Consider the following 26,153-nt stretch of genomic DNA (forward strand, 5'->3'; position numbering starts at 1 on the left):
TTCTGAGTCAGCACTAGTTTTATTTTCCAGGCTGCCTCCTAGCTTTTGGGGGGGAGGGGTCATGCATTTCCACTTAGTGACCTTGACCTGTGGGATGGCTTTGGAGCTCAGCAACAAGTTCGTTCCTGCCTGAGGTGGAGCACAGTGGCCGTTCAGCAGTTCTCAAGAGAGGACCTCATTCAGAGATCACAAGGTGCTCCAGACATCGCATTTCCAACACTTCAGGGTGGGAAGGAAGCAACCTGGCTTGAATCTCGACACCTGCTGTTCCCAAGGATGGCATCTCATGTTGGAGTTACAATCTTCTTTTTCTCAACCTGGATTGCAAGCATCGCAACCCAGCACAATTTTCCTTTGCAAGGTACGTTTTTAGTATGTTGCTTGTACTGTTTTTTCTGAAGTGTTTTGTAGCACTGTAAGGACAAGGACTGTAATCGGATCCAGCCCACTATTCTCAGCAAGATTATTCACAGCTCTGCAAATTAATCCCGGATTGCAGTAAAATGAAACACAGAGCAGGAGGAAGCAAAGTGTCCTATGCAAGGGATAGCTAAAGAATAAGGGGTGCTCCCAGACGGCCACTGTTTTGGGGTGGGACTCAGACACATAGCAGCAAATTTGGCTGGCACAATTACAAGTTGACTTGATGCTCTCACACAACAAACTTGTTTCTGGCCCCCAAAATTTGGACTCTTTGCAATAAAGAAAATGATGCAGTGGAATGGATGGGAAAATGCTTGCTCCAACATTGTATAACCTGCCTGCAAAGAAATCAAAATGAATGCTCAATAAATAGCCAACATCACCTAACCTCCCTACAAACTTTATGCAAACAAATCAGGATAAATACTCAATAAACAGGCCGTCTGGAAGCAGCCAAGAACTCTTAAGTGTCTCCAGTTAAAGATTCAACTAGAATGTTAATTATTCAAAAATTAAATTAGCTGCAGAACTAGATATTTTTTCTGTGTTTTATTTATTTATTTTATTTTATTTGCTTGGATTTGTTCCTTCCCTCTTATTATCTTCAAAATGTGTTTATCAACCAAGCCACAAAAAACAAGGTTTTGAATCTACTGAGCAGTTCAAAAGTTGTTGCTGGTTATTAATGTAATGACTTTTTAAATGATTTAAAGTTTCTCTGCTGAGTGCAAGCCAGCCATCTGTTTTTAGCCTGTAAGTTCACAGCGCAGGTTATAGTTGTCTTAGAGCACAGACCAGCACTCTATCCATACTAAAAAAAAGTTCCAGTTACAACAAGCTTAATAAAATTTTCCCTTTTCCTTTACTTGTTCCCATCGTTTCAGATAGAATCCCTTCCCTTCCTCCTTTTCCTTCCTTGCAAATTCAGCCACACCCATTTCCACTTCAAGTCCTGAGAGAGAACAGCCAAGCTGCTGCACTTACTAATATAGCTTTATAATATGATCAAACTCTCCAGTTCTATCTGTCACTGCACAAGAAACCATATAGAGCTCTTTCAATGAAGTTCATTTTCCTGTTTCAAGTAAACTTCCAAATCTTAGGAAACTTAGGTTATGAGTAAAGCACTTAATAAAAAATGATAGACATTTTGCTATTTGAAGCAGAAACTCCAAAACACGCCATGGAATTTGTTTTAAATAATCTTATGCCCTCTAATTCATACTGTCCCTTCCTGCCTAATGGTAGTGTTGGCACTGAAACACCACAAATATTTGCATGCACCGAGAGCACTAAGTTTGGTAAGAATAATTGATCCTTGGGGAGTACAGTATTGTTTGGGGGCAAATTGATGACTAAAGAGGAAAAGGGAGTCAAGATTCAGATACACAATTCTTATTTTTAAACCCTGTTCCCTTATTTTTAAAGAAAGGATATCTCTTATTCCCAAGGCTAACTGTTCTGCAGAATACTGCAGATATTCCTTCCCACCGAATCTGATAGACCCTTATATCTTGACTGCACCTCATTTAATTGTTAAATGTTCTTTTTGAACAGCAAGTGACTTTGAATTCTAGTATCATGGAAGGGAAAAAGAGTTTTCAATCCACTTTTTCTGCATGCTACTCATAATTTTATGCACTTCTATAATGTCCCTGCTTACTCACATTTTCTCTTGGTTAAAAAGTCCCCTATATGGTAGCCTATACCTCATAAACTTCATCAGGCTTTTCTCAAGACCCCAAGGTTTTGTTCCCAGCAGTGGCAACCTTTGGGCTCTCAAATTTCAGCAGCGCCCTGTACAACACTAAAATCAAGCACCCACACACCCATTTCTCATGCTCTACAGCACTGCTGTAGTGCCCCTTGCACCGTGGCACCCAAACCAGTCCTGCTCCCCTAAAACTGCCTCTGTTCCTGGTCAATCACTGCCAGTTCAGACCCCATAAGTGTATATATTAAATTAAGACATTTTGCCCTGATGTGCATCACTTTACATTTGCTTACATTGAATGACATTTGCCATTTTAGTGTTCATTCACCCTGCTTAGGACAAATTGCAATCCTGTTTTGTTTTAACCACTCTGATGAACCATTTTGTATCACCAGCAAACTTGGTAACTTTGCTGCTCACTCCTAACTCTAGATCAATTATGAACAAATTTAAAAGCACATGTTCCCAAACCAATCCTTGGATATCAAGGTGGTCCCAGGCTGTGTACATTATTCTTTTTACATTCAATTGTACCTTCATAACAATTCTTTAAGAGACTAGTTAGCTGAGAGAGAGTTCAAACCCAGCTCTCCCTGATCCTTACTAACCAAAGTTATTTTTAGTTAAAGAATGTTGGTTATTGGGATAAGGCATGACCCTGGCTTGGAATGCTGGAGAGACTCAGTTAGTTGGTGTAATGACTTTATGTAACAGCTCTTAGAATTTTTCCACTCTTCAAAGTACATGAAATTAAAGATCAAATTTCTATAGGTAATCATTTGATGTATTTCTTCTCTATTTGCAGATATTAAGACTCTCCAGTGCAGGATTTCTGGAATAACTCTTGCTTCACATATTAACAATAAAGGTGCATTTAATTTTGTCACTGCACGACAAGTATGCGAGCAGCTGGGGTTACAGTTGGCATATAAATCTCAGGTTGAAAAGGCTTGGAAGCATGGCTTTGAAACCTGCAGGTACAGGAAGTCTTTCAACATTTAAAATATTTTATTGTAGGTTAGCAAATAGACATCTTTGTAGATACAATATTTACAAAATATTATTATATATAAATCTAAAGCATGAAATAATTAAATATCTATACCTTATTCTGACTTTTCTTACATTAAAAGTAATTTATCTATTCTGGGATTAAGGCTGCAATCCTAACCTCACTTACCTGGGAGTAAGCCTCATTGAATTCAATAGGACTTACATTGAGTTAGGATTGTACTGTGACTGTCTCTGTTCATTTCTTTCACAGAATGGATTTCAAATATTTAAGTTTAAGTCCATAGAGTAACATCCAACATTAGTCATACTCAGAGTAGACGAATTGAAAAATTGAATCCCCACCTCCGTCTCACTTGAACAGTATCCTGCTATCCCATATCACAAACTCCTTTTGAAACGTCCCCAAGTTTCCAAAGAGACAGGCTACGTGACAGGGAGAGTTGTTCAATATTTGTAAGCCCCAGAACTTCCTTAGGGTCACAGAACTGCTTGTGTAGATCCTTAGATCTCAGCAATAGTTAGTAATTGAATCACTGACATCTTTGCAAAGGGACTTCCTTCTAAACAGATGTGTATAGGATTTCGATGTACAGGAATCGCTAAAGTCAGGGCTGTCCCAAGACATTTTGACAGTTGTGGTGAAGCACTATCTACATCGGAACAAGGGTGGGAGGAGATCGGCAGCACCTCCCTATGCCAAGAGGTTGCTGCATGGGGGGATGCTGAGAAGGCAGCAGATCCAGTCTTCAAGGCGCATGCCACAGCTGTCACTTCTACCGTGGCAGCGGTGGCAGTGGGCATTGCATTCCTTGGAGGTTGGATCTGCTCCTCCTACGGATCCTGCTGCCAGAAGTGGTCACCTCATCTTGCCTCCTGGGTGGGCTGCCCTAAATAAAGTTTTTTTTTTAAAAAAAAACAACCAAGAGGAAAGCCTTCTGTGTCCTTGAAATAGTGTAGTCGTGTGTGACAGAGAATTGCTTGGATGAGTTGTTTGATTATGCTGAATAACCACATCAAATACATATTCAGTTGGAAGGTGGTATTAAATTTATACATGCTTATTTGCAAGTAAGCCAAATTGCACAGTGATGTAGTCCAGACCCATTCATAGGCATTTCATCCCCTTATTTAAACATATGACAATTTCTCATGTTAGACTACAAATGGCAAATCTTGGAAACCAGATTGCAAATCCATAAAGTTGTCAACAGTAGAAAATATTGCCTATCTTTTTAAAGATAAACCTGTGAGAGAACCTTTCTACAGCACTATTTGCTTTTCCTTTCTTCTATAATAATTCCATGTTGCAGAGTAGATTGTCTAATAAGTGTCAGGGAGAAACAAAACATGGGCCTCACACAGCAGTCAGTCAATAAGCAAGCAAGCTATCCAATGGCCCACAGTGACCAGAATAAACGTTCAGTTTAGCTTTTGTATGCTAAATTTTATCAACAACATTCCTTGATTTGGGCATACGCTTAACAGAAAAACAATGTTTTTTGTTGTAGTTTTGGCTGGATACAAGAAGGGAATCTTGTCATTTCCCGGATAACTCCAAATGAAAAATGTGGTAGGAATAACACTGGAATAGTCACCTGGAGAAAAACACATGACTTTCAAGCCTATGCTTACTGTTACAATTCTTCAGGTGAGTGAGCCAAGATAATGAATCAAGCAATAATATTTTGTATCAAATCTATTTCTTAAGTGGATGTAGTGACATTTGGTGTGAAGGCTATCCAGTTGCCATGAGATCATGGCCTGCTTGTGCCACCCACCCCACAACTTAAATTTCCCACCATCTCTCAGTTTACCCTGACTCTTGGATGAAAGGAACTACAAGTTACACATAAACTTTCAAACTGAGAGAGGAAACTATCCGCTGACTTCTTTATGTCCCCTTGGTCAAAGTGTACGGTATGAAAGGGCGGTAAAGCAGGTAGAGCGGAGAATCCTTGGGTGTGTCATGGTATGTTGTTGTCAAGGTTTCAGATCAAGCTTTGTTACAGTGGACTCCCCTTCTTTCAGGTTTTAAAGTGGAGGTTGGATGGCTATTAGTCAGAGATTATTTAGCTGTGATTCCTGCACTGCAGAAGGTTGGATTAGATGACCTCTTTGGATCCCTTCCAACCATACAATTCTATGATTCTAAGATTCTATGAATTAGCGATGGGATGGAGATATAAGGATTGAGAGGAACAGCAGATAGGCAAAATTAAGAAGAAACATTTTTCTCTCTAAATTCTATACGTTCCCCAACTTATTTCCTCATACACCTCTTGAAAATTGGTGTACCAATTGCAATGCACTCTGCTAGATGGTGCATGACTTTTAATTGTATTTTATTGCTTATTTTATTTCTTGTATGACATTTACATTCTATACAATTCAAATTGTAATAGAAAAAGATACCCTACTGGTTGATGCTGGATCAGAGTGTCTCTGTCCTTCACATGATGATGATGATGATGATGATGATGATGATGATGATGATTAAATTTCTGTACTGCCCTTGAACCTAGGATAACAGTCCATCTTACAATATAAAAACACAAAAATACTACCTAATAATGAGTGTGTTAATCTCTTAACAGTCTTGGTGTAAAATGTACTTGGATAAATTTGTGTCCTCCCTGTGACATTTGGCATCACTTAAAGACTCTAGTGATAAAAGTAATATCACTCTGTCATTCAGCATCCTATTCAGTCAATGAAAATGCGTCACCAAGCTTCCACCAGGGACTCATATTAAGAATTGTAAAGAGGTCATTTCCTTCTATTATATTAAAATGTACTCAGAATGGCCATTGGTGTCATAATAGCTTTCAAACTGTGTAAATTATATAAACTTGACCTTCAGAATAAGGAATTGGTTATTCCTCAAGATCACATTGGCACTCAATTCTCTTGCTGCATTTATTATATCAAAGCACCTACAGGCTACAGGCGCACACAAAACATGCCTTTAAAATGTGGTTTTAAGTACCACCACAATGTAATGGATGCAGGTGGTGCTGTGGGTTAAACCACAGAGCCTAGGGCTTGTCGATCAGAAGGTCGGCAGTTCGAATCCCTGCGACGGGGTGAGCTCCCATTGCTCAGTCCCTGCTCCTGCCAACCTAGCAGTTCGAAAGCACATCAAAGTGCAAGTAGATAAATAGGTACCGCCATAGCGGGAAGGTAAACGACGTTTCCGTGCGCTGCTCTGGTTCACCAGAAGCGGCTTAGTCAATCTGGCCACATGACCCGGAAGCTGCACGCTGGCTCCCTCAGCCAATAATGCGAGATGAGCGCCGCAACCCCAGAGTCGGTCACGACTGGAACTAATGGTCAGGGGTCCCTTTACCATTACCTTTACAATGTAATGGGTTGGGTAACTTTCTGAACCAATGCTTTTCCTGGCCTAAGGGCCAAACTAGATGAGATGTTAATTTTCTGAAAGCAATGAGTAAGTATGTCGTTTCATTTAAATAACCACTATTAGGACCAGATGTGCAGGAATTTAATGCTTTCCACTCCCATTATGCTGACTGTTGTGTATTGAGTCAAAGGATTTTATATCTGTATTATTATTGTCTGTATTTGCATTAGGATAAAGTAACTGCCTTTTGGTCCCAGAGGGTACAGCTACTATTGGTTCATTTAAGCTGCTGTATTTGGATCCTCTGTCTTATTGGTTTCCTCCAAAAGGCAGCACTGTGATTGCGTGATATTGTTCCCTCCAAAATGTATCCCTTCCTAGCTAGTCCCCTGTCCCTATAAATGTAGCTTTCCTCTCCTCAGTCTTCAGTCTTGTTCACTTTAATAAAGAGCTGTTACTAGAGAACTGTCTCCAGCATGTTTTGTCAAGAGAGCTGAAATCACAAACCCCACGTCACAACAACTGGCGACGAGGATGGGATCCGGAATGCTGAGGAGCGGTTAAACACAACCCTGCCTCAGAGTCCGGATTGCAGCTGAGAACAAGACTCACTGGCCAGCTGAGAAGACGACCCTGCCCGCTAGGACAATGGAGAGTCCAAGGGTATTGGAGCCCTTCCAGCCATCAGAGCCCCACACCTGGGAAGACTACGTCGAACGCTTCGAGTTCTTCGCAGTGGCTCAAGGGATCACCGATGCCAGCAAAAGAAGGGCCACATTCCTGAGCTACTGTGGGCCCGAGACCTTCAAGCTAGCCAAGGCATTACTTGCTCCAGCGAAGCTGAGTGAGACATCTCTCCAAGATATTCTTGCCTGCCTAACAAGCCACTTGGCGCCTACTGAGACCAAGATGGCCCGGCGGATGGAGTTCCATAAGAGGCAGCAGCATGCTGGGGAGTCTGTATCCGCATTTCTGGCTGAACTCCGGAAGCTCGCTCAGCACTGCGGCTTCCAAAATCTGGAAGAGACTCTCCTGGATCGGTTTATTGGTGGTCTGAGCAGCAAGAAAGCCAGAAGACGCATCGTGGCTAAAGAAGAGGTTACCCTTGCTTCAGCCTTGAAGGAGGCCACCGCCACGGAGAATTATGAAAGAGAGGAGCTTGATGCCAGTCGCAAGGCCACTAAGCCACAGATAGAAGTTGCGCATGCCATGGACGAGCTAGAGGCTACTCCAAGCCAGAGCCCAGTCCGTGGGGTTGAGTCGGTGCGTCAGGCCTGCACAGTGCACAGAGATCGCCGAGGCAGTTGCCCAGGTTGTGGCGGAAACCATGAAAGGAAGAGTTGTCGTTTCAGGGATGCTATCTGCCGGACGTGCGGAAAGACGGGTCACATCGCCAGGGTCTGTAGATCGGCGGCGTCGGGAGCGACAGGAGCACCTAGACTGGAGCATCGCAGACCGCCCACAGCAACTCGTTTTCTAAAGGACTGCCACTACGTAACGGAGATCAATGGGAGGGCCGTGCAGTTTCCAGCGCAAGGCAAGGCACACGTCAAGGTGAAGATTGAGGGTCAGCAGTGCGACATGGAGGTGGACTCCGGATCTGCATTCACCATCGTGTCAGACCAGACCGCGAAGACATTCTTCCCCAGGGGTAAGTTGCCCCCTCTGGAGCCCTTTCCGGCAACCTTGCAGTCGTACTCGGCAGGCCGCATCCATGTTATGGGAATGTGTGCCGTGAGAGTACAGTTCCGGGACAAACAGGCTGTACTCAAACTGGTGATTGCGAAGGGCAGTCGCCCCAGTCTCCTGGGCACTGACTGGTTCCCTGCCCTGGGACTGAGTATCTCAGGGCTTAATTCAATCCAAACCTGCCCTGAGATGAGCGAGGTATTATGCAAGGAATTTGCTGGTCTCTTTAATGGAAAACTGGGTTGTTATAAAGGGCCCCCAGTTGACTTCGAGTTGGACCCCGGGGTGGCTCCAATCCGACTCAAACCAAGGCGAGTGCCATTTGCACTGCAACCCAAGATCGAGGCAGAGCTGGATAAATTGGTCAAGCAGGGAGTTCTCTCACCCGTGGACTCTGCTAAGTGGGAGACTCCAATCGTCACGCCCCTTAAAGCAAATGGGGAAGTCAGGATATGTGCAGATTACAAATGTACTATCAATAAGGCACTCAGGGGAAACTCATACCCCATTCCAGTTGTATCACATCTGTTGGCTAAACTGGCTGGGGGCAAGGTGTTCGCCAAAATTGACCTGGCACAAGCTTACCAACAGCTGCCAGTAACCCCACAATCAGCGGAAGCACAGACTATTGTCACACATAAAGGGGCGTTCAGAGTTAACAGATTACAGTTCGGAGTTTGTGTGGCCCCAGGGATTTTTCAAGGGCTCATGGAACGCCTGTTAAGAGGTCTGCCGGGGGTCTTGCCATTTTTTGATGACGTTTTGATTGCTGGAAAAGACCCACAGGAACTGGTTGCGCGTGTCCGTGCAGTGTTGCTCAAGTTCAAGGAGGTGGGGTTGCAACTGAAAAAGGAAAAATGCAGTTTTGGGGTGCCAACGGTGGATTTCTTGGGGTTTAAAATTGATGCATCAGGCATCCACCCCACAGATGCTAAGATTAAGGCCATCATCGAGGCACCACGACCACAGAACAAGACGGAGTTGCAGTCATTCCTGGGACTTACTAACTTTTATCATTCGTTCTTACCCCAGAAAGCTTCGGTAGCTGAACCATTACATAGACTATTGCAGAAAAAGAATGTGTGGCGATGGGGGCGGGAGCAGCAGAAGGCTTTTGACTCCTTGCGAGGAATGCTGAGTAGCAGGAGCGTCCTTGCTCATTATGATGAGTCAAAGCCGCTGGTCCTGGCATGTGATGCCTCTCAATACGGTCTGGGGGCTGTGCTGAGTCATAGGGAACCGGATGGGTCGGAAAAGCCCATCTCTTTCTATTCCCGTACGTTGTCGCCCACGGAGCGCAACTATGCTCAAATTGATAAAGAGGCACTGGCTATTGTGTCCGGAATCAAAAGGTTCTATGATTATTTGTACGGTCGCCAATTCTCCATTGAAACGGACCACAAACCACTGTTAGGGTTGTTCAACCCAAACAAACAAACGCCACAAATTCTCTCCCCCAGAATGTTGCGTTGGTCAATATTCCTGAATGGGTTCCAGTACACCTTGACCCATGTGCCGGGGAAACAATTGTGCCATGCTGATGCGCTGAGTCGCTTGCCCCTTCCTGGCGGGAGCAATGAGGATCCTGCTCCGGCGGAGCACATTATGATGCTAGAAACACTTCCGGGGGCTCCTGTAACAGCTACGGATATAGCTGAGAAAACGAGGAAAGATGCTGTTCTCTCCCGTGTGCTCACTTGGGTGGGGAGGGGGTGGCCAGGTGGTCCGCATGAAGAAAAATTCAGGCCTTATGCGACAAGGCAGCACGAATTGTCCATGCATAAGGGTTGTCTCCTATGGGGAGATAGGGTGATCATCCCAGCACCACTGAGAAACAGGGTTCTTGAGACGCTTCACATGGGACACCCGGGAATGGTCAGGATGAAGTCGCTAGCCCGATGTTATGTGTGGTGGCCTGGAATGGACCAGAACATAGAACAATGGGTACGAACATGCAAGGCATGCCAAGAGGTGCGGCCAGAAGTGGCCAGAGCACCAGTCCACTGGTGGGAGCAGTCCAGGACTCCCTGGAGCCGGCTGCACATAGATTTTGCGGGGCCATTCCAAGGGAAGGTCTTTTTGGTTATCGTTGATGCATATTCCAAATGGTTAGAAGTGGCGATGGTCCCTAGCATGGCATCAGCTGCCGTAATCAAGGTGTTGAGGCAGCTGTTTGCTACCCACGGGTTACCTGAGACCATTGTATCAGATAATGGGGCAGCTTTTGTATCCCAAGAATTCAGGGCATTCTTGGCTGATAACTTCATAAGAGGGGTCACATCCGCGCCCTTTCACCCATCCTCCAATGGGCAGGCTGAGCGCATGGTAAGAACAGCCAAAGAATCCATTGCGCGCTTAATGGAGGGTAACTGGTCGGCTCGCATTGCGCGAATGTTATTTTTGCAGCATGCGACGCCGTGTACTGCGACGGGCAAGTCGCCAGCTGTGACGACCCGTGTCCCCACTCTACCTTACTATCACTGCGACACAGGAATCCAGAGGGGAAAACACCCACCCTCTGGTCCGGCCGCCTCAAAAATAAACCCCCTTTTACTAATGGGTTTCTTAGTAAGGAGAGCCTTCCAGCTTGCGTGGCCTGGTACCTTAAGAAACTCTAGGCTGTCCCCCAGGAATAACCTCTTGCCTCCAGTAAAGGGTCTCCCTCAGTTGGATTTCCCCACTGTAGAAGTTTGCCCTATGTACTCTGGCAACTTCTTGGCACCTCAGGTTATCCTTCTAAGCCTCCTCCGTGTAACTACAGGACACAAACCACTACCTCCCTGCCTGAGGTGAGTTTTGCCCTCTCTTGAGTCACCACGGCTGTGAGTCCTGGTACCTCGCTGGAAAAATACAGACGGACCTCTTGTTGGCAAAAACAGAGATGAAGTTTTATTGTGTTAAAAACATAAGTGATTCTTTAACGTGTCATTTATTAATTAGCTTTGTTCCAGTTGTACAAAATAAACTCAGTCAAACATTTAACTTTAAGTTTTCCTAGCCTCTTAACTGTCTTCATACAAGCCACCACATAACATCACCTCACACCTTCCTCCCTCTCCCTCCTAACTGACCAAACCGACACTCCCTCCTTTCAAACCGGGCACAGTCCCGCCCCCATCAGAGTTCTATGCCAGTCAGGCTGGTGGTGGGTTAACTCTTTGCCAGCCGGGCAGAAATAAACATTTTAAAAGTGCTTCAATTTGTCACATATCTCCCCCCACCACAAAGACATTGCGTCGGCTTGCTCTTAATTAACTAGAGCAATGCCAAAGCAATGGGCTTGGGGTCTAAAATACTTCAATGCATTCTATAACATTCATATTACAAAGTCAACTAAATTAACATCTCATAAACTTGTACACAGATAAACCATGTTTGGCATGTGTCAGATTATAACGCCTAAGCACAAATGTTTTGCTAGGGTTCCCACCATTTCATATAATCATTTGCACCATTCTATACCTCTCAAAAATACCTGGATAAAGCGTCCGCTATGATGTTTTCCTTCCCACTTATGTGCTTACCCTGTGTCTATTACATGAGTTGCTAGGTTGGTCCTCCCTGGGATGTTTGAGAAGATCTGAGCAAACTGAGCAAGGACTAATTTTAACTGCTCCTTTTGCTCTGGGGTCAGACTTTCATCGAATGACACCTCTGCTAGAGTTGTGCCCTTACTCAGCTCTCCCCACCCAGTTAGATGAATTCCTTGTGTCACCTTCCCCTTTACTTGTAACACCAACTTATTTCTGTCAAAATAAGGCTTAAGTAAATTTACATGAAAGTTTTTACATCGGTTCCCTTCCCCATCTAACTCTACCAAATAGTTCACCGCTGATATCCTCTCGACCACTTTGAAGGGACCGTCCCACGACATCTCCAACTTCTTTCGACGTCTTGTTCTTAACACGAGCACACTGTCACCGGGCTGGAAAGATCTGTCTCTTGCGTGTGCATCATACCACTGCTTCTGTCGACGCTGTGCCTGCTGCAAGTTGTGAGCAGCTTGCTCCCGTAACTCTTGGAGGTCGCTCTGCAGCTCCTGTAGATACGTCACAACATCAGGGCTGTCGATCTGCTCCTCCCCTGACCACGCTGCTTTCATCAAGTCTAGGGGTCCTCGTGGCTGTCGTCCAAATAGGAGTTCAAAAGGACTGAACCCTGTGCTCTCCTGCGGCACTTCGCGATAACCAAATAGGAAGTGTTGCAGCCTCTCATCCCAGTCGTTGATTGATGGAATAGGTTTTTAGCATCCGGCTCAGGGTCGAATTAAATTTCTCCGTCAAGCCATTCGACTGTGGATGATAAGCCGTAGTTTTAACATGCTTAATCCCACAAAGAGTTAAAAGCTCTTCCATGGTCTTGGACGTGAAGGATGTCCCTAAATCTGTTATAATTTCTTTGGGGAATCCCAGCCTTAAGAATACCGACATGAGGGCTTTTGCTACAGTCTTGGAATCAATGTCCTTTAGAGGTATTGCTTCTGGATAGCGCGTAGCATAATCCACGAGGCATAAAATAAATTTATTCCCCCTTTTTGTAACTCTGGAGATAGGCCCGAGGATGTCCACTCCTACTCTGGAAAAGGGCTCAGTAATTACAGGAATAGACTGTAACAAGCCTCGCGTTTTGTCCGCTCTTTTGCCTGCTTTTTGGCAGATCACACAGGACTTGCAATACTCTTTGATGTCTTTGCCCATCCCAGGCCAGTAAAATCTTGCTTGGATTCTATCACTAGTCTTTCTAATGCCTAGATGCGCTGCTGAGGGTGCGTCATGTGCCATTTGTAGCACTTGCAACCGGTAAGCTCTTGGCAACACTAACTGTTTCTTCCTTTCCCAAACAGCAGCAGTTTTCCTCCTCCTAGAAATTCTATACAGTCTTCCCTCAATGGTGGTAAATAAGCAGGGGTTCTCCACAGTTACTTCTGCAGTAGGACTTTGTGCTTTATCCCACAGCTCTTTTATAGTTTCATCCTCTTTTTGATCACTCAAGAATTGGGCACCGTGCTCCTGGACCACTGGCACGCTAATCAGCCCTTCATCCTCACCAGGCTCTATGGGTGACTCTATAACTGCAGGAGGATTACTCTCAGTGACTTGAGACTGTGACCTAGTTATCACTTGAATACGGTGTTTCTGACTAGCTAGGTCATTCCCTATTAAAAAGGGCACCTCCAATTCATTTAGGATTCCTACTCTCCATTTGCCACAAAATCCTTTGTAGGTAATATCAACTTCAGCTAATGGTACTTCAAAATGTGGGCCCCATATGCCTTTTAAACTATAGGACTGACCCTTGAGGTACTGCTCCTTTGGAACAAATTGGGATTTAACAAGTGAGACTTCTGCTCCTGTGTCCCTCAAACCTAAAAAAGACTGACCATTTAATTCAATTGGCTCCATGTAATCTTGGTTGCACTCCTGCTCAGCCCTCCAGACCTGTAAGACCTTAGAAGTAGTCTCAGCTGAACTGTCTGCTTTCTCTGAGCCTTCTGTCTGAGGCGAGCTATTTTCCTGTGACTGCATTACCAGTTTTACTTGTTTAGCTGCAGTAGGTGTAGTTTGCGACTTAACCAGCAGGGGGCACCTGGCACGTACATGGCCCTCACGATTACAGAAAAAACAAGTGATTTTCTTAGACCCTGTCTTGTCAGAAACTGATTCCCTGACAGGAAAATTTTCTTGCCTGTCTTTATTTTCTCTGTTTCTCCATGGATTACCCTTCTGTGAGTGTTTTGGGAATGCTATTTCATTGAAATCTCCTTGTAGTTCGTCTAAGACCTCGGCAACCCGTGCCACAGTTTTCAGTTTTTTATCCCTCAAGAACCAACGTAAATTGCTAGGGATTTGCTTAAAAAATTGTTCTAAACAAATTAATTGTTTTAACTCATCAAAGTCCTTCACTCCACTCCCTTGAATCCATCTGTCAAGTAATTTATCTAAGCGGCTAGCTAGTTGGGCATAAGTCTCTTTATGTTCCTTTTTTGCCTCACGAAAAGCCTTTCTGCTTTGTTCAGCCGTGAGTCCACATCGAACCCTGACCCTTTGCTTAAATACTTGGTAACTTGACAGCTCTTCTTCCCTCAGGTCAGCATAAATTTCACTTAGTATCCCACAAATTTGAGGTCTTAAATAAAGCATCCAGTTCTCCTCAGGTATTTGAAATTCCACACAAACGCGTTCGAAGGTAAATAGAAACGATTCGACATTATCGTCTTTTCCAAATTTGGGGAATCTTTTTAAATTAATTGCGGTACTATCATTATTAACTGGACTCCGAGTTAATTCTGATCGCAAACGTATCTCTTCAAGCTTCATTCTGTCCTGTTCTAATTGTGCCCTTATCCTCTCTGACTGCATTCTCTCCTCAGCTTCAATTCTAGCTTTTTCCCTCTCACTTTCAGATGCTAACTTTTCCCTCTCAGCTTCAATTCTGGCTTTTCCCCTCTCATTTTCAGCTTCAATCCTAGCTTTTTCTCTCTCACTTTCAATTCTAGCTTTTTCCCTCTCATTTTCAGCTTCAATCCTAGCTTTTTCTCTCTCACTTTCAATTCTAGCTTTTTCCCTCTCACTTTCAGATGCTATCTTTTCCCTCTCAGCTTCAATTCGGGCCATCTCAATTCGTAGTTTCATCAGTTCCACCTCAGAACCTGGGCTTCCCTCAGCCCCTTCCGTTCTTTCATCTCCTTTTGCCTCTCTGGGTTTTCTTACGTGAGTCATTTTCCTCACAGGAAAATCCTGACAGACTCAAACCAAACTAGGCGCGTGAGCTTTGAATTTCGATCACGACGCTGCCACCAAAAATGTGACGACCCGTGTCCCCACTCTACCTTACTATCACTGCGACACAGGAATCCAGAGGGGAAAACACCCACCCTCTGGTCCGGCCGCCTCAAAAATAAACCCCCTTTTACTAATGGGTTTCTTAGTAAGGAGAGCCTTCCAGCTTGCGTGGCCTGGTACCTTAAGAAACTCTAGGCTGTCCCCCAGGAATAACCTCTTGCCTCCAGTAAAGGGTCTCCCTCAGTTGGATTTCCCCACTGTAGAAGTTTGCCCTATGTACTCTGGCAACTTCTTGGCACCTCAGGTTATCCTTCTAAGCCTCCTCCGTGTAACTACAGGACACAAACCACTACCTCCCTGCCTGAGGTGAGTTTTGCCCTCTCTTGAGTCACCACGGCTGTGAGTCCTGGTACCTCGCTGGAAAAATACAGACGGACCTCTTGTTGGCAAAAACAGAGATGAAGTTTTATTGTGTTAAAAACATAAGTGATTCTTTAACGTGTCATTTATTAATTAGCTTTGTTCCAGTTGTACAAAATAAACTCAGTCAAACATTTAACTTTAAGTTTTCCTAGCCTCTTAACTGTCTTCATACAAGCCACCACATAACATCACCTCACACCTTCCTCCCTCTCCCTCCTAACTGACCAAACCGACACTCCCTCCTTTCAAACCGGGCACAGTCCCGCCCCCATCAGAGTTCTATGCCAGTCAGGCTGGTGGTGGGTTAACTCTTTGCCAGCCGGGCAGAAATAAACATTTTAAAAGTGCTTCAATTTGTCACACCAGCCGAGCTGCTCTTAGGTAGAAGACTGGTAACGGTGCTGGATTATGTCCACCCAGATAAAATGCCAAACCGTAATTCAAGAGCAACCCCCCAGGCTGAGACTGACACAACAAGGTATCTCGCCCCTGAAGATCTGGTCTGGGTGAGGAACTATTCACGAGGTCCGCGGTGGGTGGCCGGTGTGATCACCCGGGCTAGTGGACCTGTGTCCTATTATGTGACCTTGGAAAATGGGCAAGTTTGGAAGAGACATATAGATCAGCTGAGGCGCCGGGCGCTCAGCAGGGAGGAGTCAGATAATTCATCCCTGGCTAATGACGCACAGCTGCGAGACCAGAGTGAAAATGGTCCAGAGGTACAGTCACCAGGGGCTTCAGCAAATGAACCAGGGTCTGCTAGTCCTCAGGATGACGAGGTACAGGTCGGGGACCCTGAGATGTCTGGGACTCCATCTGTTCCTGATGAAACCCCTATAGCAGCCCCTCCACCACAGGTAACACCCAATCCAGAACCTGCAACACCTGTTGTCAGGAGATCAGGTAGAAGTTGTAGGACCCCACAGTACCTGAGGGATTACGTCTGCTGTGCTCACTAGGGGGGGAGGGGTGTTGTGTATTGAGTCAAAGGATTTTATATCTGTATTATTATTGTCTGTATTTGCATTAGGATAAAGTAACTGCCTTTTGGTCCCAGAGGGTACAGCTACTATTGGTTCATTTAAGCTGCTGTATTTGGATCCTCTGTCTTATTGGTTTCCTCCAAAAGGCAGCACTGTGATTGCGTGATATTGTTCCCTCCAAAATGTATCCCTTCCTAGCTAGTCCCCTGTCCCTATAAATGTAGCTTTCCTCTCCTCAGTCTTCAGTCTTGTTCACTTTAATAAAGAGCTGTTACTAGAGAACTGTCTCCAGCATGTTTTGTCAAGAGAGCTGAAATCACAAACCCCACGTCACAACACTGACAACAGGCGAGAGAGAGCACCTAGCAAAACATTTTCCCCCCCTAATGGATATTCAACCTTCCCTGTTGTTAACTATCATACTGCTGCTGACACCTCCTCGTTTCTCAGGGGTCCCACTTACGCTGACAGTGCAGTTCCCATCCAGCTTAGCTATTAAGAGGCACTAGGATGAGGATGATGAAGTGTACTTTAAACAAACAAAAAGAAATAGAAAGTGTTCACTGCAATTCAGTATGAAAAGTCATTTCAGCTGCATACAAAATGCTAGTTTCAATAAATCTCACTGCACTGCTTCCCCTCATCTTTTCAGACACATGGAAAAATTCCTGCATACCAGAAGAAAGTACAACTGCATCCCTGGACGTTACTATGGAGGCAAACTCTACTTCTGCAGTCTTGCCTCAGGACACTTCAGCAGTAGTTCAAACATCTGAGTCACAGAAAACGAAAGAGCCTTCAAAGCTGCTATATCGCATTATATGTGTAAATCAGACCATTTCACCAACAGCACCAACTACGGAGGATGTGATCCTACATCTAACGGCAAAACAAACTGCCTTTAGAAATGATGTTCTGTTTGGAGGTAAGAGCGACATCCCATTATTTAGCTTAGAGCATTAGGTGTATGGCTGTTTTCATACTTTCCCCATTCCTTCTGGTCTTTTGCCAGTGGTATAACAAAACATCAGCAAAATAAAAAAAATTCATTCAGTAGCACCATTTTTTTAAAAAAAAATTAAAAATTTATTTTGCTTCGACTCAGACCAACACGGCTACCTACCTGTAACTAAAACATCAGCAGATGTGTTAATGCAAATAAGAGGAAAGCTAGGGCTTCATGTGAGGTTTAAAAAATCCATACTGAGTGGAGGTAAGGGAAAGGTGACATTTTGAAGCAAGAAGCTGTAAAGAATGTAAACTAAACCAGATCTGCAGGAGTGAAGGGGATTCTTCATTTCTGATGTATTTTAAGATTTATTTATTTTTGGCTTGCCAGGGTAGCCAGATAGAAAAGCGGACCGCACTCCCGCACCTTTAATAGTTGATTAGAAGAGGGATCTTCAGCAAATCCTACTGTTGTGCAACCTATGGTGGCTAAAAATTCCCTATTCTACTAATTATTAAAGGTTCATGAGCCCTGTCTTCTTTTGCATCTGGTCATCCTAATTTCTGCTAATGGAATTTGCCATCATAAAATGGGATTTACTCCCAGGTAAGCGGGTGGCGCTGTGGTCTAAACCAGAGAGCCTAGGGCTTGCTGATCAGAAGGTCAGCGGTTCAAATCCCCGCGACGGGGTGAGCTCCCGTTGCTCAGTCCCTGCTCCTGCCCACCTAGCAGTTCGAAAGCACGTCAAAGTGCAAGTAGATAAATAGGTACCATTCCGGCGGGAAGGTAAATGGCGTTTCCGTGCGCTGCTCTAGTTCACCAGAAGCGGCTTAGTCATGCTGGCCACATGACTTGGAAGCTGTCTGCAGACAAACGCCGGCTCTCTCAGCCATTAAAGCAAGATGAGTGCCGCAACCCCAGAGTCATCCGTGATTGGACTTAACGGTCAGGGGTCTCTTCACCTTTACCTTTAAGTGTGCATAGCACTGCAACATTAGATTTCTCTCATCAGTCTAGTTGATGACATCATCTTTCTCCAACTCTGAGGGAACAAGAACAGAAATAAAGTAACACTAACAGGCATTTTTGGGTGGCTTAATGTTAAAAAAATTATCAGTGCCAAGATTAATCTACCAACTACGCCCGGGCTGAATCATATGCCAGGACACGGTGACTAATTAGTTGCACATGCTCTTTGGGGACAAGTTGTTCAGCAACAAAAGCATGCCAGTATGACGAAAATTTCTGCTGTTCTGTGAAGTTCCAGGGAAACTTTTTTGGCCACAAAATATTTTTGTGTGTGTGTGTGTATATATATACACACACACACACACACACACACACACTAAAGTGTGCTGCTTCAAGACATTTTATAATACCGGTACTTTTGGAGTAGAAAGAAAACATTTTTTTTAAAAAAATAATAATCACATTTTCACATAAAATCACATAAAAGAAAACAAAACCAACAGATCCATCAATATGAACAAAGGACATCCACAACTTGACAAATCACAAAAACCAGATACAAGCTAAAACAGAAATATATTACATACTTTTTGAAAAACAGGGAGAGAAAAGCAATTCCTGAAAACAGCATTCAACAATGCAAGAAGTGTAGCAGTAAATGTCCCTTTCTTGGCTGCATATCTTCTAATCTCTTACAGAGAGGACAAGTCAACTGATAAGAAGCGAGTCTCTGATACAGAGCAAGCTAGTCCCTCAAATACTTCGGTCCTGATCAGTGACAGTCTGTATAGGTCCAAAACACCCCCTTGAATTACCGGTACCATCCACAAATCAATGCTGTGTGCTGACCAGCCTTTGGAAACCACCAGACATGATGGATGACCCTTCACACTCTTTGATTCTAAAAACAATCTGTTTCTCTCTCCAGGTGTACCCACTGCCCTCCTTGTGCTTGCCCTCATCTTCTTCATAGCTACAGTTGTTTTAGCAGTCTGCTATGTCAAAAAGTAAGAGTGGTTTCTTTTTGGGGGGGGGGCTACAATAAATATCCATATGCATCTTTATACCTCTGCTGCCTTGACATGTGCACATTCAACAAGGAAGTGAGCCTTGGACTTTGCAGGTAGAATGCTTTATGCAAGTCAGCCTCTAAGCCTGTACCTTTATTGGCATGTATACCTGTATTCTTTTATGCAGTAGGAATATAATACAGGAAGTACATTTGCATATGAATGTACACTCAAAGGCATTTGTTCATATACAGTGTTCTGTACATGGAAGGGAAGTGCATTTACATAATCCGCATGTTATGGTCTCTTTATGGATGTAGCGGGGGCAGGGGGGCATCAAGTAAAACAATGTTGTTGTTTAGTCGTTTAGTCGTGTCCGACTCTTCGTGACCCCATGGACCATAGCACGCCAGGCACTCCTGTCTTGCACTGCCTCCCGCAGTTTGGTCAAACTCATGTTCGTAGCTTCGAGAACACTGTCCAACCACCTTGTCCTCTGACGTCCCCTTCTCCTAGTGCCCTCAATCTTTCCCAACATCAGGGTCTTTTCCAAGGATTCTTCTCTTCTCATGAGGTGGCCAAAGTATTGGAGCCTCAGCTTCACGATCTGTCCTTCCAGGGAGCACTCAGGGCTGATTTCCTTAAGAATGGATAGGTTTGATCTTCTTGCAGTCCATGGGACTCTCAAGAGTCTCCTCCAGCACCATAATTCAAAAGCATCAATTCTTCGGCGATCAGCCTTCTTTATGGTCCAGCTCTCACTTCCATACATCACTACTGGGAAAACCATAGCTTTAACTATACGGACCTTTGTCGGCAAGGTGATGTCTCTGCTTTTTAAGATGCTGTCTAGGTTTGTCATTGCTTTTCTCCCAAGAAGCAGGCGTCTTTTAATTTCGTGACTGCTGTCACCATCTGCAGTGATCAAGGAGCCCAAGAAGGTAAAATCTCTCACTGCCTCCATTTCTTCCCCTTCTATTTGCCAGGAGGTGATGGGACCAGTGGCCATGATCTTGGTTTTTTTGATGTTGAGCTTCAGACCATATTTTGCGCTCTCCTCTTTCACCCTCATTAAAAGGTTCTTTAATTCCTCCTCGCTTTCTGCCATCAAGGTTGTGTCATCTGCATATCTGAGGTTGTTGATATTTCTTCCGGCAATCTTAATTCCGGCTTGGGATTCATCTAGTCCAGCCTTTCGCATGATGAATTCTGCATATAAGTTAAATAAGCAGGGAGACAATATACAACCTTGTCGTACTCCTTTCCCAATTTTGAACCACTCAGTTGTTCCATATCCAGTTCTAACTGTAGCTTCTTGTCCCACATAGAGATTTCTCAGGAGACAGATGAGGTGATCAGGCACTCCCATTTCTTTAAGAACTTGCCATAGTTTGCTGTGGTCGACACAGTCAAAGGCTTTTGCATAGTCAATGAAGCAGAAGTAGACGTTTTTCTGGAACTCTCTTGCTTTCTCCATAATCCAGCGCATGTTTGCTATTTGGTCTCTGGTTCCTCTGCCCTTTCGAAATCCAGCTTGCACTTCTGGGAGTTCTCGGTCCACATACTGCCTAAGCCTGCCTTGTAGAATTTTAAGCATAACCTTGCTAGCGTGTGAAATGAGCGCAATTGTGCGGTAGTTGGAGCATTCTTTGGCACTGCCCTTCTTTGGAATTGGGATGTAGACTCATCTTCTCCAATCCTCTGGCCATTGCTGAGTTTTCCAAACTTGCTGGCATATTGGGTGTAGCACCTTAACAGCATCATCTTTTAAAATTTTAAATAGTTCAGCTGGAATATCATCACTTCCACTGGCCTTGTTATTAGCAGTGCTTTCTAAGGCCCATTTGACTTCACTCTCCAAGATGTCTGGCTCAAGGTCAGCAACCACACTACCTGGGGTGTACGAAACCTCCATGTCTTTCTGGTATAATTCCTCTGTGTATTCTTGCCACCTCTTCTTGATGTCTTCTGCTTCTGTTAGGTCCTTACCACTTTTGTCCTTGATTATGGTAATCTTTGTACGAAATGTTCCTTTCATATCTCCAATTTTCTTGAACAGATCTCTGGTTTTCCCCATTCTATTGTTTTCCTCTATTTCATTGCATTGCTCATTTAAGAAGACCCTCTTGTCTTTCCTTGCTGTTTTTTGGAAATCTGCATTCAGTTTCCTGTATCTTTCCCTATCTCCCTTGCATTTTGCTTGCCTCCTCTCCTCTGCTATTTGTAAGGCCTCGTTGGATAGCCATTTTGCTTTCTTGCATTTCCTTTTCCTTGGGATGGTTTTCGTTGCTGCCTCCTGTATAATGTTACGAGCCTCCATCCATAGTTCTTCAGGCACTCTGTCCACCAAATCTAAATCCTTAAACCTGTTCCTCACTTCCACTGTGTATTCATAAGGGATTTGATTTAGATTGTATCTTACTGGCCCAGTGGTTTTTCCTACTTTCTTCAGTTTAAGCTGGAATTTTGCTATAAGAAGCTGATGATCTGAGTTACAGTCAGCTCCAGGTCTTGTTTTTGCTGATTGTATAGAGCTTCTCCATCTTTGGCTGCAGAGAATATAATCAATCTGATTTCGATGCTGCCCATTTGGTGATATCCATGTGTAGAGTCGTCTCTTGTGTTGTTGGAAGAGAGTGTTTGTGATGACCAGCTTGTTCTCTTGACAGAACTCTATTAGCCTTTGCCCTGCTTCATTTTGAACTCCAAGGCCAAACTTGCCAGTTGTTCCTTTTATCTCTTGATTCCCTACTTTAGCATTCCAATCCCCTGTAATGAGAAGAACATCCTTCTTTGGTGTCATTTCTAGAAGGTGTTGTAGGTCTTCATAGAATTGGTCAATTTCACTTTCTTCAGCTCCGGTAGTTGGTGCATAAACTTGGATTACTGTGATGTTAAAAGGTCTGCCTTGGATTCGTATCGAGATCATTCTGTCATTTTTGAGATTGCATCCCATTACAGCTTTTGCCACTCTTTTGTTGACTATGAGGGCCACTCCATTTCTACTACAGGATTCTTGCCCACAGTAGTAGATACGATAGTCACCCGAACTGAATTCGCCCATTCCCTTCCATTTTAGTTCACTGATGCCCAGGATGTCGATATTTATTCTTGTCATCTCATTTTTGACCACATCCAGCTTACCTCCATTCATGGTTCTTACATTCCAGGTTCCTATGCAATATTTTTCTTTACAGCATCGGACTTTCCTTTCGCTTCCAGGCATATCCGCAACTGAGCGTCCTTTCGGCTTTGGCCCAGCCGCTTCATCAGCTCTGAATCTACTTGTACTTGTCCTCAGCTCTTCCTCAGTAGCATGTTGGACGCCTTCCGACCTGAGGGGCTCATCTTCCAGCGTCATAACTTTTATATGCCTGTTGTCTTTGTCCATGGAGTTTTCTTGGCAGGGATACTGGAGTGGCTTGCCAGTTCCTTCTCCAGGTGGATCACGTTTAGTCAAAACTCTCCACTATGACCTGTCCATCTTGGGTGGCCCTGCATGGCATAGCTCATAGCTTCTCTGAGTTATTCAAGCCCCTTCGCCACGACAAGGCATTGATCCATGAAGGGGAAGTAAAACAATAGAAATATTTAACTAACTGACCAATCACGTCAGTCCTGCCTCCCCCAACCCAACAAAAGTCCTGCCCCTCCTAACAAAAATCCTGGCTACGACCATGGGTCTCTTGACCACCAGATCTGTGACCCTCTGTGGAACAGCAGCTCATAAAGAACCTAGCACTAGTGCTCTGATCTGGTCTTGGGATTTTAACTAAATACATCCCTCAATTCTATTGGGAGATAAACACATGAGTTGGGAACTGCTATGCTGCACAGTGGCATTTATGTGGCTTTGGTGAGCTCAAAGCTAACTATACAGCATCCTAAAGGTTATTTGAGTTGTCCTTGCACCTTCTCAAGAGTATGTTCATCTCCTGCTTCAATTTTTGAGTGGCAAGATGTTCCAGACATAGTGCAAGTGCTTAGTTTCCTTTGGAGAAGGGAGCATTGGAGACTTATGGTTACTTGTCCAATTTCCTAACTTGTTACAAATTTTGTTTAAAGATACAAGAAAACATTTCCATTTTCCAACAAGGAGGAGAAAAGGGTAGAAATTGAAACCAAGAACATCAAAGAAACAAGGACAAACGTCAAAACTCCAGGGCAGGAACCCAAGGGAAACGGGAAAAACACAGAAGAATCTCAAGCCAAGCCTGAACCACGGGTAAAATGTTTGGAAGCAGAAGTTTAAGAAATGGCATCCAAATGGACATATCTTAGATGAACAAATGACAGATATTAGCAAATTTATAAATGGATGGTTGTAAATACTGCCAAAGTCAAAGTTTTTGTCTCTCTATGCAATTTGTACTTTATGCATATCAGCTATACCATGTCATTACAAAAATATGCCTAGTTCATTACAGAATTCCATAAATGGAAGGGTTAATTGAGAGGAGGGAAAAGATCTGATTCACATGGGGAAATGTGGCACAAGCTTTGTAACTATGAAATGTTGTATCCAACTTTTCAGATAAAATTGTACTAAACACTTCCCTGTAGGAATCACTTTATGCAGGTAGTCTTCTCTCTCCCTCTCCCTCTCTCTCTATTTAAACCAAAGACAATTATAACAGAGCAATCATCTGCATGACATTCTGAGGTATGTTCCATCCTCTTCCATAGAGTTTACTCTGCAGCAACTGTGTTCAGGATTAAAGCATAATATCTCTCTCCAAAAAAAAAATGTTGCCATTGTCACATTCATTATCATACTACGGTATACCATTTTATTTATTAAGATTGCTCTGAAAAGACAATATAATGCTTTGTATACAACTTCCAGGGAGATATATTTGGATACAATCTTTTGAAACAACATGACTGGTTTCTAATTGTTATGGAAGGTTTTTCCATCTTAATAAAAAAAAATTGTAATGTTGTATGGAGATCATCTACAAACCAAAAAAGGCATACAAAATTGGTTTTTCTTGCCATTAGTTAAACTCAAAGTACATATGTCAGGCCATAGTAAATAGTTTAATGGTGGCATTTCAAACAAACCATTGATACCTATAGGAGTCTAACTCCTATTTACTCCAAAGTAAGTAAGTAAATACAAGAAGGTTCAATGGGACTACCTAGTAAATTTTACTTCTCAAGATGGGCAATGCATATTGAATAGATTTTGGATGTGGGCTAGAATAACACATAGGAAATAAATTGACAAGTAAACACAATGGATAAGATCCAAGTTCCACTTCATTTCATATATGAGAGGAATCCTACTACAGATCTATGTTTTTAGTATCCTCAATAACTCTGATACACAACACTTGTGCCAAGCTTGAATCAGTCATCAAAGTTCAATGAACAACACTGTTTTTAACATAACAAAGCATCACTGAAGCACACATGTCCACCTAAAAGACAAATCAATTATCTGTTGAAATCTGATTTATTCTACCTCTTGGAAACGAACCCTTGCAGGAAATACCTGAAAACAGTTATACAAAGAATGATGGGTTCCATTCAATAGAAACTGACAAGCTGCCATTCTTCAATAACATTTGTAGGCTTCCCACACTTGATCTCCAGATGTTTGTTGACCTTTATGGAAAGGGGGAGACTTGACTATGTACTTCCTGCAGGAAATATGCAAGATACAAAAATATTAAACCAGGTTTTGTGGCAAATGGTTTTCTTGAATATAACTTTAACAGACTATTTAGTACACCAATGGCCACAATCAGTTCTTCAAGATACTCTTACCCATGCTCATTATTTATTTTCTCAGTGTGTTGCCAGGGATTCCTTGTTTATCAGGATTTTTTGTACTGTGGATTGCCCATCACCACTGAATATCTGCCTCATGCAGCCGCAGGGAGTAATCTACCATATAATAATAATAATAATAATAATAATTTATTATTTATACCCCGCCCACCTGGCTGGGTTTCCCCAGCCACTCTGGGCAGCTTCCAACAGAACATTAAAATACAATAATCTATTAAACATTAAAAGCTTCCCTAAACAGGGATGCCTTCAGATGTCTTCTAAAAGTCTGGTAGTTGTTTTTCTCTTTGACATCTGGTGAGAGGGCATCCCACAGGGTGGGTGCCACTACCGAGAAGGCCCTCTGCCTGGTCCCCTGTAGCTTTGCTTCTCGCAGTGAGGGAACTGCCAGAAGGCCCTCGGAGCTGGACCTCAGTGTCCGGGCAGAACGATGAGGGTGGAGATGCTCCTTCAGGTATACTGGGTTGAGGCCGTTTAGGGCTTTAAAAGTCAACACCAACATTTTGAATTGCGCTCGGAAACATACTGGGAGCCAATGTAGGTCTTTCAGGACCGGTGTTATATGGTCTCGGCAGCCACTCCCAGTCCAAATCGCATGTGGTAAGGCCCAGCCTTGCATGAACTGAATGTGCGCTTAGAATGCCCCCCAGTTCTTAACATTTAGGGGGTTTGCAGCAAACAAGTCCATGTGGAAAGGGTTCATGAAGGTAGGAAATTTTAAAACTACTAATGTAATTGATCCAGCATGTTATTTTTTAGAAACTTATGTTTAGTCCTTTTTAGTAGTGGTTCCCAAACTTTTTTCTTCATGGACCACTTGAAAATTACTGAGGATCCTGATGGACATGATGGGAACAGAGACTAGTTCCCAAGAGTGGCTGCAGTAGCAAAATGCCAAATTTTGAGAAAAGGAAAAATTCTGTTATGCAGGTAGGCAGTCACTTCCAACATAGCTCTTGTCCCAACAATGGGAGACAAATTAGGTTTTCAACGAGCGAATTTTAAGTGCATTTTCAAATCTGAAATCCATGTTATAAATT

The 26,153-nt window shown here is 43.5% G+C and overlaps 2 protein-coding genes across 2 annotated transcripts; both read left to right on the top strand.

Moving 5' to 3' along the window:
• The first annotated feature begins 53 nt into the window (after positions 1 to 53).
• On the top strand, positions 54 to 23,569 carry LYVE1 (lymphatic vessel endothelial hyaluronan receptor 1). Its single transcript, XM_060275692.1, has 6 exons — positions 54 to 361; positions 2,943 to 3,114; positions 4,660 to 4,799; positions 17,042 to 17,314; positions 19,236 to 19,314; positions 23,383 to 23,569. Exons 1-6 carry the CDS (start codon positions 277 to 279, stop codon positions 23,567 to 23,569), a joined length of 936 nt encoding a protein of 311 aa, XP_060131675.1. The 5' UTR covers positions 54 to 276.
• LOC132592297 (uncharacterized protein K02A2.6-like) lies at positions 4,814 to 12,408 on the top strand. The gene has a single exon (XM_060275667.1). It carries the CDS (start codon positions 7,161 to 7,163, stop codon positions 10,992 to 10,994), a length of 3,834 nt encoding a protein of 1,277 aa, XP_060131650.1. The 5' UTR covers positions 4,814 to 7,160; the 3' UTR covers positions 10,995 to 12,408.
• Positions 23,570 to 26,153: the final 2,584 nt, after the last annotated feature.

The sequence above is a fragment of the Zootoca vivipara genome, chromosome 1 (assembly GCF_963506605.1).
Source record: "Zootoca vivipara chromosome 1, rZooViv1.1, whole genome shotgun sequence".
Classification (NCBI taxonomy): Eukaryota; Metazoa; Chordata; class Lepidosauria; order Squamata; family Lacertidae; genus Zootoca; species Zootoca vivipara.

Coding starts and splice junctions, on each gene's coding strand:
- LYVE1 (XM_060275692.1), top strand. CDS start 277: ATGGCATCTCATGTTGGAGTTACAATCTTCTTTTTCTCAACCTGGATT. Junction 4,800..17,041: donor TTACTGTTACAATTCTTCAG/GTGAGTGAGCCA, acceptor TCATCTTTTCAG/ACACATGGAAAAATTCCTGC. Junction 19,315..23,382: donor GCAGTCTGCTATGTCAAAAA/GTAAGAGTGGTT, acceptor TTTTGTTTAAAG/ATACAAGAAAACATTTCCAT.
- LOC132592297 (XM_060275667.1), top strand. CDS start 7,161: ATGGAGAGTCCAAGGGTATTGGAGCCCTTCCAGCCATCAGAGCCCCAC.